This window comes from Schistocerca serialis, chromosome 6, assembly GCF_023864345.2.
Source record: "Schistocerca serialis cubense isolate TAMUIC-IGC-003099 chromosome 6, iqSchSeri2.2, whole genome shotgun sequence".
Taxonomy (NCBI): domain Eukaryota; kingdom Metazoa; phylum Arthropoda; class Insecta; order Orthoptera; family Acrididae; genus Schistocerca; species Schistocerca serialis.
The window spans coordinates 423,430,104-423,449,834 of record NC_064643.1 but is presented as its reverse complement, the minus strand read 5'-3'; the positions used below and the strand labels follow the sequence as shown (position 1 = coordinate 423,449,834).

Here is a 19,731-nt window from a genome sequence, read left to right as displayed (position 1 = left end):
TGGGACTGGATGAAGCGTCGTCTCACGCGGTCTGCACGTCCAGCACGAACCCTGGTCCAACTGAGGCGCCAGGTGGAAATGGCATGGCAAGCCGTTCCACAGGACTACATCCAGCATCTCTACGATCGTCTCCATGGGAGAATAGCAGCCTGCATTGCTGCGAAAGGTGGATATACACTGTACTAGTGCCGACATTGTGCATGCTCTGTTGCCTGTGTCTATGTGCCTGTGGTTCTGTCAGTGTGATCATGTGATGTATCTGACCCCAGGAATGGGTCAATAAAGTTTCCCCTTCCTGGGACAATGAATTCACGGTGTTCTTATTTCAATTTCCAGGAGTGTAGTTCACAAATTTAGCCGGTTCGGCAGTGCTTACACCATTGGTCCGAAAGTTAATGACCATGCCCATTTGGAAGTCACATAAATCGCTCCGATCCGTCATTACGAGTATTACCGTTCTGTTTTACGCGTCCCCGCCACACGCTCTGTATGCTCTCCACTGCTATTGCTGCCTCCTGCCGTCTGTGAGTAGTTATTGCACTTTGACGTCGAATGTAGGCGGTGTTCACGTTGTGACAGGACAGCGTTTTAAGCTGTGCCCATGTATTGTGTAAGGAACAATGGACGTGTGTTCGTTGTCGTGATCGTACACTTTTCTCAGTATTTGTTTAGAGCTCTTGTTTGCTAAGTCCTACAGCGAGATTTGGTCTAACTCTTTAAGGATAAATTAATCTAAGCGTTGGTTACTACTAAAGCTGTTCCGTAAGCTGGGATTTTCTGTTAGTCTAGTACTTGGTTAGCTACTTTACTAGGTTAGTGCTTGTTTATTTACAGACGGACTAAGTCACCACACTAAAGTGAAATCCTAGTTTACGCTGTGGATAATGCTGATTACGTCATTCACATACTACCATAAGTGCTTACTGGCATTGTTTCAAGTGTAATTAAGCTCAGTAAAGTTACTAAGTTTAGAGAGCACCACTACTGCCTAATAAAAATCTTTTAGTACCAAATGGGCACGTGGAAGAATCTTAAGTATGTAACTTCTTGATTGTGAGCATTAGTTTTGAAAAACTGCGCACGTTGCTATCACGTTATTCAATGCCATTCTGATTAAGTTTTAGGACAATGCTCAGCTAAATGTTTTGATTTTAAGTTTTTGATTTTAAGTTTCGTCAGCCAGTAGTGCTGTTGCAATAAAGTTTCTTCCTCAGATCTCTGTATCGGAGTAAGAGTGCTTCCGTTTTTCGTTCATCCTGAACTCTCAGCAGCTGAGGAATGAGTTCCATCGTTACTACCGGCGGCACGCTGGTCGAGATGGGCGCGTTCTCACATCTGGCGCCCACATATCTCCAAGGACGTCGAGTGTTGCACTTGGTAACAACTTGGCATCGGATCAGAAGATTCTATTTTAATGAAACACAAGTTGGAAAAATTATATGAAGCATTGAAAAATGTCGGTCAAACCATCATCAGTCGCAAACAACAATCGCCGACAGTGCACCAGGCCGTGCCGGTTTCTTTACCAAAATATTGTTATCTTGAAAGACTTACTTGAAATACCTGTCAGTAACATTGATATATTTAACTTAAACACAATTACTACGCTACACTCACATTCACTGTGTTCTGGAATTTAATGGCCCCAAACAAAAGGTTTCAGAACAAGCTAGCATTCTAAGGCTTATGTACTTTTTGATTTAGATAATCATTGTGCAGCTAGGATTTGATGCAGTAGTGCCTGGGCGTATGACGCTGCTTCATCTCGTTCACTTATTTTCTCCCAAGATTCATTCATCTAACCCAAAATATCAACTTCACAGGAATTCACACATGCAGCAAGGCATCCGATAAACCTACTGTGCTAGACACTTCAGATGATTTCGTAATTGCTAATAATGTCTACCATCGGCTGTAGAATGAAATAACGAGAATGAAAATTTTGTGCCGGACCGGGACACGAACCCAGATTTACTGCTTATCGTGAGCGGTCGCCTTACAATTTGGCTATCCACGCACGACTCACTGCCAGACTCAAACTTCCATATGGCGTCAACCATACGTCTGCGATCTGTACTCGCACATGCGTAATGTGTATTCCCATACAAATCAGACGTAGTACATGAAAGTCACACGGCCGTTATCGACATATAAAGGCGCCCGCTAGCGATAAGCGGGAAATCCGTGTTCCTGTCCCCATTCCGGCACAAATTTTCATTGGCGTCATTCCATTCTCTAGCCGATGGTGGTCATTATTCGCAATTGCAAATTCATCTGAAGTGTTTCATAATGGCTGTGGCCGCCACAGTGCTTTTTCATCAGAAAAACAGCCACAGCTGAATAACAAAGTGAGTGATCTTTACAAAACATTTTCATGCAAACATCCGTCCAGCTTCCAAAGTGACTTCGCCTATTACTAAGTTTTCCCTTCTTCCACAGGATAACCACAGCATTTACGAAAAGACTATGTATCATCAGTATGACCTTATTGTAAAATTGTTTTTGTTATGCCATTTAGCCTGAAGATGAGGTATTCCCTCGAAACATGTCGCTAAATAAATAAGTAATACAGTAGTCAACAATGTTTATGACTGGTAGCGGTAATTTAAAAAATCATCACATATTTCTTGAGACAGTCACGGTCTAAAAATAGTCAAAATGCCTTCAAATTCTTTCAGTGCCCTATTGTTACTGCCCCCAGGTCAATGCCAGCTTCAGATCTATGTCATTTTTGTTTAACTATTTTTCTAAAGAAATTGCTATCTCGGACATATTCGATTTACTTAACATTATGGTAAGCAACAGTCATTCACAATAGTTGTTTGCTAACTACACAATTTAAAGTACTAACAGGGAGCAATGCGGAGAGCATTACTATTGCACAGATAAGAGCGAGAAATTTTATTAGTTCCGAAATAGCATTCATTAAGCTTAGGGACTATTACTTTCAAACTAATCAAGTTTTCTTTCATTACCAGAGCCAGTTTCAAACCAATAGTGTTACATCACATTCAATTTTTGTTTTACGTAAATTCATGCAGTTCTACATCTGCTTCACACTCCGCAAGCCACCTAATGGTGTGTCGTGGAGGGGACTTTCGATACCACGGTCTGATCCCTCCAATCCTGCTCCACTCATGACTAGTGCGTGTGAAGAATGATTGTCAGTAAACCTCTGTATTGGCTCTAATTTGTCGAATTTTCTCCCCGTAGTCCGTACGTGAGATGTATGTGGGGGGAAGTAATATGTTGTCGGACACCTCCTGAAAAGTGCTGTCCCGAAATTTCAATATAAAATCTCTCCTTGATGCACAACGCCTCTCTTGTAACGTCTACCAGTGGAATTTGTTTAGCATCTCCGTAACGCTCTCTCGCCAGCTAAAGGATCTCGGTACGAAACGCGACGCTCTTCGTTGGATCTTCCCTATCTCTTTTATCATTCCTACGCGATAGGGATCCCAGACAGATGAACAATACTCAAGAATCTGGCGAACAAGCGCCTTATAAGCCCCTTCTTTGGTGGATGAGTTATATTTCCTTAAGATTTTTCCAATGAATCTGAGTCTGGCGTCTGCTTTTCCCACTATCTGTTCAATATGGTCATTCCAATTAACGTCGCTCTGGATAGTTACGCCTAGGTATTTTACGGCAGAGACTGTCTGCAGATGTTTTGTCTACAATAGTGTAGATGTACAGTAGTTGATTTCTTTTTCCTATGTATGCGCAATATGTTACATTCATTTACGCTCAGGGTCAGCTGCCAGATTCTGCACCATTCATCAGTCCTCTGCAGGTCGTTCTGCAAATTCTTACTATCTTCTGGTGTTGCTATTTTGGTATAGACCACTGCATCTTCTGCGGATAGTCTTAGAGCATCCGTTGCCTTCTACTAGATCATTTATATATACTGTAAACAGCAAGGGTCCCATCACACTTCCCTGTGGTACTCGGGATACTACCTTTACATCTGTCGATTTAGTTCCGTTAAGAGCGACAATCGCAGGTTTTTGCCGTCACTCCGCAAGCTCGTATTTTTTTCATTAAATGTCAATGCGGGTCCGTGTGAAATGCCTTACTGAAATCAAGGAACGCGGCATCAACCTGAGCGCCATTGTCCACTGCGCTGTGGATCTCATGAAGCAGATCTCTTTTTGCGGAATCCATGTTGATTTTTAAAGGAGAGATGTTCATTTTCCAAGAACGTCGTAATTCTCGAACTTAAAACATGCTCCACAATTCTACAACAGACTTACGTCAACGATATGGGTCTATAATTATGTGCATCTCCCTTACGGCCTTTCTTAAAAACAGGAATGACCTGCGCTTTTTTCCAGTCGAGGTACCTATCGTTGCCCAAGCGATCTACGATAAATTACTGCTAGATGGGGAGCAAGTCTTCTCGCAAAATCTTATAGTTGTCATATATGGTCCTTAAGCCTTTCCACTATTAAGCGATTATAGCTGCTTTTCAATTCCGCGATAGCTTATCTCAATATATGACATTTCGATGTGCGCAAGAGAATTAAAAGGAGGGAGAGTGTTATCATCTTCCGCGGTGAAACAACTTTGGGAGACCGAATTCAGTATTTCGGCATTCTCTCCGTTATCTTCCGTTTCGGTGACGGAGTGGTCGCTGAGAGAATGAATAAATGATTTTGACCCACTTACTGAATTTACGTAAGACCAAAATCTCATAGCGTTTTTACTCAGGTCGGTTGACAACGTCGTATTTTCAAAATGAATGAACTATTTTCTCGTTGGTCTCCTTACGCTCATTTTCGCTTCGTTCAGCGTTTGTTCGTCAGCTAGGTGTTTACGTATCTTGAATCTGAGATGAAGTGCTCGTTGTTTACGTATCGCTTTTCTAACACGGCTGTTAAACCATGTTTGTCTATGGTATATTGAACGATGCCTTTGAATTCTTTCCATTTGTTCTCCACATCTTCGTCCTCATCGCCTAATTTTTTATTCTGATTGCTGATACGTTCTGAAATTTGTTTCCTGTCACCCTTGCTGAGCAAATATATATTCCTACCTTTATTAACATTCCTTGTAGGTCCCGTCGTCGTAGATGCTGTCACAGCCATATAATCACTGATACCTTCCTCTGCGTTAACTGTTTGATAAGTTCAGGTCTGTTTGTTGCCAGGTGATCTAAGATGTTACCTTCAAGAGTTCATTCGCTAATTATACCCTCAAGGTCGTTTTCGGAGAAGACATCCAGTTTTGGTTTGGTTTTAAGTTATAGACACTTTACATTCTCACACCTAAATTAAAGTTGTATTCTCGCAGTCAGAAAAGTTCAGTATAGGGCAAAGCGCATAAGCTACGAGATAAAATTCATGTTCACAAGCCATACTTAATGTAACAGTTCTTTTTCAGACCACTGACAGTTACGTAATTTCAGTCATATTCCAAACGTTCATGTTTCACATATCCTTCGACATATACCAATATTTTTTGTCATGCAGGTTTTATAGTAGAAAACAAAGTGTAAACTTAAGGGAAACATCCGTATACTACAAATCCATTTACATGCTGTCACTAATTAATTCTTTTTAGCGTTCTACACTAGTATTATAGCAATGCCAAGAATGACATAAATTAATGATTTTTTTATGTTTGCTACATAAAAGATTCAATTTGATTGTGGCAATATTTTATGAAGTGATAATAATGAAGACAAAACGATGTTCTACTAAAGATAATAAAGATTATATGTAAGTAATAATGTAAAGAAAAGTGATGACACAGAGGTCACACTGTTGTAACAAGTAATATATTATGATAATTTGAAGTTAATGAAAACACAATAATGGATTAATGGAAATACAGATATTATTTTTTTAACTATTGTAGAAGAACATGACATTACTGGGTACACACATACATCATTTCCTGTATTACAAAGGAAAGAATTGTTTTTGAATGGTTGAGTAGTCAGGCATGTCCCGCTTGATATTCTGCATTTTTCTCAACTAATGATGCTTCTACATTATATGTACTCTGACATTTAGTACCTCCTGATATTACTTTTGTTTGCATTAACTATGCCATTAACAATTCCAGCATAATAACTTCCTCATGCTTTACATGTACAACGAGCCATTTCTCAACATCCATTTCTTTTCTTGTCTATGCGTTGCAAGCTATGCTTGTACTATATGCTACTAGCTGTTAAGTTATTCTTATTTCTTTAACATTTTCATGTCTATGCTTTGAATAGTCTTATGATAACTTTCTACCTTGCTTTATTTTGACTGACCAATTTGACGACTATGGACGGTAATGATTTTCTTTTACAGCAAAAGTACACTTTCCTTTACCTTATTCCCAATTTCCCCAACACTTATGCACATTCCTTAAATCTGCTCTTATTTTCTTTCACTTTCACTTCGCTACATGAGGTATGCTACTTATGTGTAGTCAATATCTGCAAAAATACAATTTTCAAATCTCATGTACTACAGAGATTTTCTACTATACTGATCTTTCTTATGAGTTCTGACAGCTTAAGACCGATTAATTGTGAACTACGTATTTTGTCATTTATTACTGTCGATCTTCATGCACTATTTTCTAGAATTATTGCCTGTATACATTAAGTTTTCAAGTATGCTTACAGGCGCAGCCACTGTTATGCTATATATAACCACACCTGTTCTGCAGACAGCCACTATCAGTAAATGTATTTATCACTAGTTTCCTACTAGAAAGCTATGAGTCTAAAACATACTCTTTGTACTATATTGTTAGATAATGAACTATGAAGACAATTTCTAACTTATATATTGATGTCGCTGTCATAAATAATGCAGTTTTTACCTACGTAAGTTTAGGATTTTGAGCTGATATCCACCACTGTCATACTTCACAGTCTCTTTACGCTATTGTCCTCTACCTTATTCACTGGGATGGTCATGAAACATACAGTCGCTTACTTGTCTGCAACAGTCTAATTCTATGCAAGCTTACTGATGTCGACGATAATACACTACAAACGAGAGAGCTGTATGACAACATTCATTGTGGTCACGACTGTACTAGGCAGCACATAATATATAATTAGCTGAGTTGTTATTGGGTTCTATACCTGCCGCTACCGCCAATGAATGTGCTAAATGCCAAATCTCACTTCTTTGATATTCCTAGTGATATTTAAAAAATTATTGAGGATAACATGACTTAAACATACATTCCTCTGATGAAGAGATATGAACTAATGTCTATTGATTCTCGAGTTCCAGACCATCTACACTGTAACTTTACGTCAACCATGACATTGTCCTTGATTTTTTCACTGTTTACTTTATATTTTGTACTCGTGATATAGCTACACTATGTTTTGTGTAACACTGTCTATAATTAGTCATAACTATGGAATGAAAGTTATAAATGGACGCTTGATCTCACAAACTAGTGCATATGAGTACTACATATCTTAACAAATTTGTAAATAGTAATGTTTTTCTATAACTCTGTACTGTATAACTCAGGCTCTTTTGATTCCAATGTACTTTGTAAAGATCGAGTTGCTCAAACTACATATTGTGTTTTTCTTAGATATTAGGCTACATTTTAAATATGAGCACTATCATACCTGACTATTTGTACATTCACGATTCCTATTTGACCGATGACCTCAGCAGTTTGGTCGCTAAGGAACTTACCGCCACCTAACTACAGATGTTAGATTGTTAAAGAAAATACTTCACAATTTAACCATCATACTTTTATGCTATTAAAAGGGCCAGATGCTCACAAATATTTGTATTCCTTTATTAATTACCTCTTGTATGCTACGTTCCCAAACTTTTATCAGCCTATACTTATCTAATGTTAAGAATTACAGCCAATTGCCATAAGAATCCTGCCAAATTCTTCTGGAGGAGGCAGCAGGGTTATGAAACGTATATATACAGGGTACATTATTCGAGATTTGTATAAAAATATTGTATTGAACGATACATGGTCAGATGTAGTACCAATGTGTAATAGCGTCGCTGCTCAACAGCGATTGCTGATTCGAGGTGCTATGGGTAAGGTGTCAGAGTAACTTTAGATCGAGCGATGTATGGAGGTCTCTCAAGTGCAAAGACGTGTTGTATCTGATGTGTGCTGAATATATACTTACTCGCCACGGGCAGTAATGATATTTTTATTTGCAGAATACTATGATGTTCGGTAACTGAAAGGAATCGCAACAGAAGTTGGAAATAATTAAGGTAAAGTAAGTGGTATTGTTACCAATGCAATGAGTGTATTCATAACTGATGATTGAGACAAAGTATAGCACTGACACCAGATCTTTTGTAGAGCTAATTGTTAATGTATAATCAGTTTATTTAATGTGTTAATTGTGAGCATTATTCATTTTCAAAGAGTCAACATACAAGTTTTAAAGTTAGCGCCACATTGCTACTTACCCCAATTCAGTACCAGTTCCCAGATCGATGTCATGTTTGATTAACTATTTTCCTCAAGAAGTTATTGTCATAGTCATATTCGGTTTAATTAAATTGTATGCTAAGGACAAGCCATGTACAGTAGTTGTTGCTAACGGTAGAATTTAAAGTACTAACACAGAGCAACGCGAAGAGCATTACCATAGTGTAGATAAAGGTAGGAAATTCTATTATTTCAGAGATAGCATTCACTAAGCGTAGGGACCATTATACTTTCAAACTGAACAAGTTTTGTTGTATTACCAGAGTTAATTTCAAATGAATAGTGGCAACAGATTCAGTTTTTGTGTTGCGTAAATTCATACAGTGATTGTTTCTTTTAAAGTTATTGACAGTTCACATTCTCGCGTCAACATTAAATTCACATTCTCGTAGTCAGAAAAGTTCAGTATAGGGCAAAGTTCATAAGCGACGGCATAAAATACACGTTCACGTGCGATTCCCATTCTAACAGTTGTGTTTCGGGCTACTATCAGTTACGAAATTTCTATCATATTTCAAACGTACATGTTTCAAGCAGCGACCGTTTGATACCAGCAAAGAAATCTGGGAACCTGGTCCAGATCTGAAGGTGAGAGGCATTGCTATCTCAGCCATGATGTGATATCTGCTCACAAGAATCAAGAACGTTTCCCACGACAAAACTTTGCTATAGAGTCCCTGTCCGACACACTGTTTTAATCTATCTGTTCAATGTAGCCCCTTCCCAATTTTCTCAATGGTATGTATTACTGGTAAGGGAACATAAAATGTTATGGTTTGCGACTTCATCGATATCGAGCTTATTAGAGATGGCGTACTGCCTCAGGATGAGAAGGGCGACTGAAAGAAGTAACGAAGTCCTATCTACGAAATCACCTGGGCTAGCGCGAAAATAACTAAGTAAAGTTACAAAAACAATAATAATAAAGGCGACAAAGTGGTGATTGAAACCATATTCATCTTGAATACGATTGTACCAATTTGCTCATAACTAATTATACACATCCCAATACATTAGAGCAGTAATATTTCCAATGTACATACTTCACGAAGGTATTATAGGGTAGCGTGTATTCTTCTGAAGCTCCTGAAATGATTTGCGTAATTACGATGCCTGTATAGAGCACTTGACATACATCTCCAGCAGCGGGCGTAAAACTAGTCTGAGCTTTACCGCCCTTGCGAATAGTGAAAGTTTCTAGTTTAATGTACTCCACCACCTCGGCCTCGTTGTTGTCGGCTAGTGCACCAAGCAAAGTGCGAAAGCTGCTAAATACTAGATAGGGAAGGTTTTGCGCATATTCGACACTGGAAGAAAAGTAAATCTCTCAATCCGCCTTCGAGAAACACATGATGTACGATGCATAAAAGTCCGAGCTGACAAACTTATCAAACCATAGATTTGATAACGTCTTGATATGGAACCGTCTGTGTTCTCTCATCAGATGTAAGCACACTAATATTTCATTAGTTTAAGTGACAAAGCTAACAAAACCACCACAGCTAATAACTGTTACCTGTTATATGCATCGTTATGGTGTCATACGAGGTTATGGAATTAATAAAAATAATTTCGTACCATTCAAATCATTTGATGCTGGAGAGCAACATATGAACATGTTTATGATTTGGACAGTTGAGATTACCTACACGTTGGTTCGTCCCTGCATTACCCGAGTGTGACCTCGGGCAAGTTAAGCAAACCATATGAAGTGGTATTCATCTTTTTTTATGTATTACATGACATCCTAATAGATAGCGACTCTTGGAAATAAACACTGTAATTTCCATTATTGGGAAACAACTGACTGACAAGACAGAAATCAAAATAGTCTCAGATCTTTTTATTACTTATGACAGATTATTTCACAAAATTAAAATATTTCAAAACATACACACAGTTATATCATTATTTAACGCTAGAATTAATATAACAGTCGTTACTGATTCTTCGACAAACTGGTCCTACCCAGAATGTCTTTTTCAATACAAATATACTGTTAATTGGTAGTACGTATATATTCAAAATACTGCCGTCCTTACTTTGAAGTAAGAACGTGCTTCGAGAGTGTTCTCTGTGTTCGTAAAAGAAATTTGCACTCTGTAAATCATCAGCGCCTTTGATTCCAGTATGTACTCGAAGACAAGGTAGTAATACATTGGTTCTTTGTCGGCTATAAAGAGACTGCACAAAGTTTGATATAATTACTGACAGCTCGAGAAAATTAAATCCTGTGGACGTAAAACGACAGAAACTAAGATTTCCGAAAATTGAAACATTTTCTGTCACTGTTCGTAATTTACCATTTGAAACACTAGAGCGCTTTGATCAATACTGACCACCTTGTACCCAACATGAGAGATTTGTTATAAACTTTCATATCTATAGATTCTGCTCTTATGTAAAACAGCATGAAAAACACCTAATTCGATGGAGCTAAACACAGTGAAGCACCAAAAAAGCAGACACCTTCATCGATTGTGTGGAATGTCTATACAAGCGCCATACCCATTAAAGTTTCTGGGCCGAATTCAACGAAAGCATAACTGATATTGGTTTGTTATACAATGCCCGCCTTAGGCTTATTGTTTATTGTGGCCAGTGCACAGAAATGTAGTTACAGAGATTAGTTGCTGATATTGAGAAGGGTGAGGAAGAACTTGTCTGTGGCCTCGTCGATGAATCCCTCCCAGTATGTACTTTAAATGATTTAGTAAAACTACAGAAAAACCAAATTTGGATGGACAGACGATAGTTTGAACACCATAGAGAGTTTAATGTCTTGAATATTGCTCTACCTCGTTCAGCACTTTAATTTGTATTTGACCGATATGTCCTGGTGTGTGTAACTAATTACTAACTAGATTATCTTACAGGGAGAGAAATGTCTACGTTAGTACTTTAACATAAGTAGCGCGAGCCTTAGGAACGAATGAAATGTGTGCATTGGTGCAACTGCAGTCTTCGGGTAGATACGGATCTCACGTGCGCTGATAGTAGCAATTTCAAACAAATAGCCTGTTTTATGCATTCAAACAACTGCGGACATACAGGCCGCCTCGTTTCATTAGTGATGGAAATATAGATTCCATGAAATAAATAGGAAGTTTTGTAATAATTGAAACATCAGGCATGTTGTGGTTAGACCGCGCTGAAGGAATCGCTGTAAACGGACCTCTTAGGGAAGAGCTGGTCGTAGGGTACAGTACTGAAGACGGCTTGTGCACGCTGGCGGTATACTTCGGCCAACCATTTCTCCAGCGTCGGCAGGAGTTCGGGTTGGACAACCTTCGTGGCGACGCTGTTTATGAACATATTTCCGGCGTTCACTGCAAACAGAGAAATGACAGTCTGAAATTGATCTTCTGGCAGAAACTGAAAATGAGGAAGTTTGGTTTGAAAACTGTAATGATACCGTAGTTTAATGAGTTTTCAGCGCATACATATATGGGGGAGAAGCAAACAAAATAAGATTGTAATGTAACTTATCACTGACGCGCCTTGGTCAGAGGCGTAGAAGAATGGGGTAGGTAAGTATCCGTTACTTATTGAAAGGAACAATCTCAGAATTCCTCTGAAGTGACTTGTGGACACTGGAAAATCTAAGTTTGTTGACATCATGAATACAAGTCTCACCGCAGATGTGAAGCATTCATTCCACTGGATTAACTGACTTCACGGTGACATCCATTTTTTACTACTGTCTTCTCACATTAGCTTGGTAGAACCTGCTGTCGTAGCCCAGATCGCTGAAGCACACCTGTGCGGTGGCACTCGATTCGGATTTAACCTGTTTCTAGTCCTGATGGTGGATGAAATTTTCAGTGTCATGTATTTGGTCGGCGAGGGGACGAGAGATGGTGGCCTAAAGTTCCTGATCACCAGCCTTTCCGTCAGTGTCCTGGATTTTTTTCCAAACCTCTCCGCAATTTCTAATGAAGTGAGGGCATATGATACTGTTGACGGTGCTTTGTCCATCAGATGTGGACGTTAAACGCGGCGGCCCCTTAGTGCTATTCGAGAGGAGGAGGCTGTGTGTCGCCACTGGGCTTCCCCCTCAGTTTCCTCCTCCTCCGCGCCATCATCATCGTCATCATAAAACACGAACGTAACAGTAAGCTATACAGTCATCCATTACACTCACATACCTTCACGAATACACATTCTACAGCTTTCACACATCCGTAAGGAAAGGGACCAATGTGCGAGGGCGAGGAAGACATTTTCCGGCAGGCAACTGAATCCACACCGTGGGGTTTCCCAACCAGCTTTTACATACCGTATTTCATTTTAGTCTTGGTTTACGTAGGGCTAACGGATAGTCCAACTGCGTCAGCGTATTTCAGAGCTGTTTAAGCATTTATGCCAGAGGTGTAAAAAAATTTTGAGAAATGGAGATCGTAAATTTCGATTGTTATTTCTTTGGACGATATCTTTGGTTCAAGCTGAGACGCTCGCTGTACATATGTGACTTTTTACTGATTTACGAGCACACAATTTTCCAGCAACGCGCACGGTCCACTTTTCATATCTATTCGCATGCGTTGAAGATTGCAATGAATGCTTGTGATGCGCTGTATTACTTTTATATATACTGGCCTCAGATGCACACAAGGTGGTTGTACAAGTAGATGGAGCAGGGCAACCAAACACGAAATTGGGTTTCGATTGCTCTCGGTCACCTATTTGTAACCAATTCAACGGCAGTTTACAACTTTTTTTAAAATTTCTTTTTCTTTTGGAGAGGATGGGCATGAAGTATCCCCCTCATCTTAGTAATGCTCGTTATGGTAAATGGTTGGGTGTTGTTATGATCAATTTAAGGTTTAGACCACATTCTAAAACAGAGCTGTCAAGCGAGTAAGAGATCTGCATGATCGACAGGAATACAACAGATGTATGAGGTGACACGTGGGAGACAAGACTCAATGAAATGAAATGAAATTGAAACGGACGTGGACGGGACATACTTCCTGTGGAACAGATAATGATTAGATCAAGTAATTCGTTTGCTGTAATCCAGGAAATAAGGAAAGATCGGTACCTTGACAATGTAAAGTGTGTAGATGAGATTACACAACGTGCATATAAATAGATAGGATAAATAGAAATGAAGGGCTTAACGCTTGCAGAACTATGGTGGGGTCTTTGTACAGCATCTGACGTCAAATTCTCGATAACGATGATGATGATGATGATGATAGCAAGGCAAAGTATTCAATAAAACAATGTGTGCAAGTTTTCCGCTAATGACCTACCTAGAGGCTTGTAGTTCCCGAAGAGGCCAGTGAGTTCATACTGGCTTTGGCCCAAGTCGAGCTTGACGCTGACAGAGTCCACCTTGAGGTATGACTGATCCCCGTCAGCAGTCTCAAGGTGTCCAGCGTACGTCACGTCCGCGTTGCCTCCGCCTGAAATGTGACGACCAGGGCTCTGTTAGTATCCAGTTAGGATGATTCGTTCTAAATACATCAACACAGTAAGCCGAAATAGTAATTCTAATATCCTTACTATAAACTTGATAGCCAATACAGTCGGCCCACTTGTTTTTTAAACTCTGTCCACAACTGAATCGCACACCACACTTCTCAGACGAAAAAGGCAATATTCCTACATCATCTACCAATTAGTCATTGGTCCTTCAAATTTTAAAGACCCTCAGCCATCACTATACATTTTGTTCTCCTTACAAAGCTACTTGGTTAATATGTTTGTTCCTTTCACTACGTATTCTGTTACGTTTGGCTTAATTTTCACACTAGCATTCAGAACATTCTCAGGATTGTTAATACTGGCTACCACGTGTTAATGTTTTCACTGATAAAGTTGATATGTGAAGCAACATTTGATCTTAATTGTCAAATATTTCAGCTAAATGTTACACACCGTCTGAAAGTTGTGTGTCAGTGATATGCGTTGCTGTTGAAAGAATGGTCTACGCTAATTTCCGCTTACTTTTATTCGCGAAAATGTTATAACTTACTGATATTTATTTGAAGATATGACATTCGTTAATACCATAAGACACACTGATACACGCGGATAATTTCACCTTTACTCTATCCCAGCTTATGCCTTAGGCTGACATGATATCGGCATATGAAAATAGTAATGGATTTAGAATATTTGTTATTTTATTTTTTCCTTACGTATTTAGAATATATAACCCACAGTAATTTGATCCGTCTTTTGTTATTGGTTTATGTGGTTATTTATACTTACGCATAGAAACCTTGAAGGAACCACTGCCGTCCAGAGGGACGCCGAGGACTTTTCCGGACATGGCGTAGGCGCCCTCTAACGCGTTGACGCCGTCAATGTGGGTAACGACGTGGATGCGGTTGTTGACGTTATCCACCCTGGAAACACAATGCCGCCGAATTAAATGACGCAAAATACAGATGGATAACAGAGCTCGGGATCCGAGCGAGAGATAAATAGATCGGTGGGTAGGTAGTGAGATACAGACAGACGACAGACAGCGCAGCAAGTTCCGAGTACTACCTAAATGTGATACTGGCTGAACAAGATAAGTTGCGTTATCGATGTTTGCGACGTGAGGCACAATCTTGAGGCGTGAAATGCTCTAACTAATGGATGTAAATTTAGAGTCAGAAATTAGAGGTCATAGAGGGATCATCATAAAAAGCTTCACACGGAATTAGTCGATCTATTATTTTCAGATATTCTGTCATCCTCACATACTGAAAGCTTATAAAATCAACCTAATCAATACCTTTTATTTAGTGAACAACGTCTTAGGAAAATGATATCCAGTGACTTGGAAATCATATTGTTTGACAAAACACGTTAATACCTGATTGGTCTGGTCCTATAACACACGGTGTTTCGTCTACTTTGACACGCAGACGAATTTCTTCCAACAATCACATACACAGTATATTAGATTAGGGAGGTTTTGAAAAGGTACACCTTTTTTCCGAGGCACTGCAGAACACTGTCAGCATGCAATCCTGCACTTCTTATATTCGTGTAAAATGTCTGTTGTCAACAAGACATTAACTCCAAGCTAGTACCCATACATACTATGAAAGAAGGAGTGGCCAAGTAATTAAATTCGTGTAAATGAGAGAGAAAGAGCCGACCACGTATTTTACCATGTAAATGTGTAAGTAACAATTTTGGCTGCACCTCTTACTAGGTTTAAAACAGCGAATAACCTGACAGTCGCAAGCAATGGATATAATGGGATTGGGGGGAGGGGGAGGGGAGGTGGTAGTTAACAAGGGTATCTATATCGCTGGCCTCCGTTCAGGAGAATTAATACTTTGGAAAAAACCTAATTCCTAAAGAAGTGAGCGCGGCTGAAGGGCAAAACGCAGAGACTAAAAGGAATAAATGAGAACCGCCACGCGTTTCTGGAGTCAACCAAGCATCTTGTTGTCTGCCGGTGTGCGCGTGACTGTAGAGGAGACCGAGACAATTTCAGTCGACCTACCCAGCTGAGTTAACGCCAGCAGTCCACACCGTGGCGCATGTGGTGATCCATGTTTCACGGAACAGCGGTACAGCAGTTACCTGCCGACACGATGAGGAGAAAACGAAACTTACTGCAGGTTGTCGACGACGGAGCGGCCCAGGCCAGTGAAACGGGCGTTGTCGAGGCGGAACTTGAGAGCCAGCCCTCTGGAGTTGGTCTGCCACGTCAGCGGTGGCAGCTCGTCCATGGGGTCGATGGGAGCGGCACCCATCTGCGGAATGCCTGCGGACAGATGTCAGTCGTTCACACGCGACAGCTCATCTCACACTGAAACTCACGTTACGAAGGTTACCTGCTTATGCTTGCTATCCTTCGACATAAACTTGTTTTGCGTGGAGTGTATACGCTCTACCTTTACTTAAGAGTTCATGAATGGGGTCTTAGAGTAGGTAAGAAGATCGAAAGGCATTTACAAAATGGTTCCTATGTAATGCTTTAGGAGACAAATACATTAATCGTTTCTTCATTGTTCGACCGATTTAAGCCAGTTTAAAACTTGCGGGGCTACTCAGGTTCATAACACAAATTTCTAAAGCAAGTAGCATCTGAGAGCAGTGTTGCCGTTTTGAGCACCTTCGTATTCTCTTGGTTCTTTTCTTTTAAGCGTCTCACTTCGAAACTGTATACAGTTATTTTACTTCAAAAGCTTTAATGTTTATATAAGAATTAAAGGTATCTGATAATAACTATGATGGGTAGCGGCAAACATTTCTTTATAAAACAGAACAGTTTAAACTTCGATGAGTTTGTAAACGTAAACATACTGTCATCAACAAAAAATTCCAGAACAAAAAATTGCCACACAGGACGTGGGTTCAATTCTCGTTTCTGCCAGAGATTGTGCGTTGGCGGAAGGACTGGAACGGGGTCACTAAGTCTCGTGATGCCAACGAGAATGAGAAGCAGCGGCTTCAAGGTCTGTAAAGCCGACAACGGCCGGGAAAGCGGTGTGCTTACCCCAGACACCTTCATACCGCCAGAGATTGACACGGTGGCCGTCCGGCCCTGATAGGCCCGTCTTCGACCAGAGCAGCGGAGCTCTGCTTTCCTTTCCTGTGAAGATGTCTCCGGTTGATGTAAATAGCTGACCCGTCCCACAATCCCCTTCTCTCCTCCCCCCACTAAGATACATGCTGCCCTCTGTCATATTATAAAGGCTTCATCAGAATTCACTTTCTTAACATAGAGTCAAATGTTATATGTATTTTACCTCTATGTGATTTATCTGCGTTGAATTGTCTGTATGAACATTATAACAATTCTAATTTTTTCACCGGTTGTAATCTGAGTTAACTGCGTAAGCTCACTGTGTCCAGAAGTGCTTCTCACCAAATTATAACAAGTGCAAGAAGCTGTAAGAGGCGTTATAGCTTGGCAAATTATAGTTAATTATAGGCATTCTGCATTCCTTTATTATTATTACTTATCAAGTCATGATGTAGCTGATATAACATTCATGGGTTCATGTAATGTTGAGATATCAGACGGAGATAGTACATCAGAACTGCTAAAGAGCATTCAGTCTGTGATGCCCTGCAAAGTACAAATAACGTCAAGATACAACTTCGTGTTCCAAGAATGGCGCAAGTGAGCTACTGAGCACTATTATTTAACTTAAACATCAAAGAAGTTTCTCATAGTTCCCAGTAGTGAAACTATTGTACTCGTCTCCGTTCAAAAGATGGGCTTGTTTCTGTTACACGCGGAGTAGACCTTAATGTTAACAGACGTACTTCCCAGTACTCACCAGTAGCCAGATGTGGCACTGCGTCCTGTAGAGCCTTCCGCCGACATTCGACGACGTTAGGCTGGTCGTCAGCACATGTCTTGACGCCGAGAGGTGTCGCTGAAAGGCAAGAATAGTTCATACACAATATGCCGTTCCGATAAATTTTCTGGCAGTCATGACAACCTGTCAGCTGCGCTCACGGTGTTCTGTCTCCCTAGGACTAAGGGAGCAACATACTTTACATGACACAGTTGAAAATGAGTCGTGATACACTACTCGAACGGAATAACCGAACTTAAAACGTCCAAAAGTGGCATGAAAAAATGAAGCGTTCCGGTTTTACTTTTAGCAGTTATGATTAAAATTGCACACGGAACATCAGCTGGAGAATCGAGTAAACAAACGCTGTAGTGTTGTTATACGGATAAGCTGCAACTTATTTTTCTTTTCTTCCTCTTTTTTAAAAAAATGTACTATATAATCATCAAAGGCGTCCCGCTGCAATAAGTGGCGTAATTTTCTGATATATTTTGACTGTTGCCTGTGCTATCTTCGTGATAAGCAAGAAACTACATTTCAGTTTCGATCGTTGTGTGGTAAGATCCAGAGAAGGAACAAAAAAAATAACTTTGATGTCAGAATATAACTGGAACAAGTATGGTAGATCATTCCAGACCAAAGGTACAGCTTTGACAAGATCTCTAGATCTATTCTGAAATGTTTATATCTCCCATTACTTATCAAGATTTGTAAACAATTCTCCTTGACTATCCATATAACTGCCCTAATGTGATGTACAATGCGTCGCGTTACACATAACATTTCTGGAAAATATTATACTGAGTCTTCAGCAAAAGCAACACTCTACTAGCATAAAAACTATTTTTATTTAAATAGGGATAGTGACGCAATTACAGCTGCAGTACAGGAACAGTAAGAATATTATTGAAATATTTGTGAGTGGTAACACGTGAAACAAATACTCATCTGAGCATACTTTGCAAGCAACAGAGCGATTGGAGGAAGCAAATATTTTTTGAATCAGTTCATAAAATCAAAAAGTATAAGAACTTCTACTGCTTCAGTAAAACAATTTATGGTAAGTGAGGGCTTTGTCCATAGAAATGGGAAAAGACTGCCAAGGGGCTTTCTTAACATAGAACGCCAAACTTAGCAGAAGAATCGAAATGAGTTGAAAGCTTTGAAGCAAACTCACTAGAATCTACCTAGCTCAAGCCAACGTGTATCTATCGATACACAGACGCCCGTGTTGCGGCCCCAATGACTGAGTCACTATGAATTTTAAATTCGCAATAGAACTTGAACACAAAGTCTGGTTAGAGTAAAGGCAGAGAAAATGCAACTCGCAGCACGTTAAGCAGACGACTGCATCGGCCGTCGAAATTACGTGCAGAAAAATGGAATCAACAGCAACGAGAGCACGTTACGAAAGTGAAACTTGCTTCAAGTTTGGGAAACCGCTGGAGCGTTTGCGATGGCGCCGATTTGAAGTACTGGCGGCAGACTTACCTATCTCGGCGACGGCCAGGCCAGCAACGAGCAGCAGAGAGGAGGCGACGGCGATACGGCAGCACATGTCTGGGCTTTGCTGGACGTTGCGGCTTCGAGTGCCGGCGCCATGTCCGGCCGCCCTTTTATATGTCCGGCACGCGAGCGCTGCGCCAGGCCCTGCTGCGCCGCGCGGCCGCCAAGCCTCCCCACTCCGGCCGCAACAACCCTGTAGCCGCTGGGGCACTCGTGCACACTTACGTAACTGCAGTAAACCTCTAGGTCGTCATTGAAAATTTTTTCCAACTTAATCACACTCGTATTGGAAGCTGACGCCATGGCCGTATGTACAGCCTGCTTATTGTAATGTTTCACGAATTTCTTTAAGTAACCGCTCCGGTTATATTTTTCACTTACCAGACCACACGTGACAAATTTGATCGGTTTTATCGGGAAAACTGGTGATATTTCCTGCAGAGTTCCTCCTTTTCGATTTTGAGTTGTATTCTTCGTCGTTACACAATCGACAAACCACATCTTTGCC

General features: G+C 40.3%; 1 protein-coding gene across 1 annotated transcript; it reads right to left on the bottom strand.

The window, feature by feature from the left end:
- Positions 1-10,276: 10,276 nt before the first annotated feature.
- On the bottom strand, positions 10,277-19,336 carry LOC126484451 (putative beta-carotene-binding protein). The gene is made up of 6 exons (XM_050107972.1): positions 19,209-19,336; positions 17,697-17,795; positions 16,021-16,171; positions 14,671-14,807; positions 13,707-13,859; positions 10,277-11,777 (listed from the first exon to the last, which is right to left on the bottom strand). The coding sequence occupies exons 1-6, from the start codon at positions 19,273-19,275 to the stop codon at positions 11,590-11,592; spliced, it is 795 nt and encodes a 264-aa protein (XP_049963929.1). The 5' UTR covers positions 19,276-19,336; the 3' UTR covers positions 10,277-11,589.
- Positions 19,337-19,731: the final 395 nt, after the last annotated feature.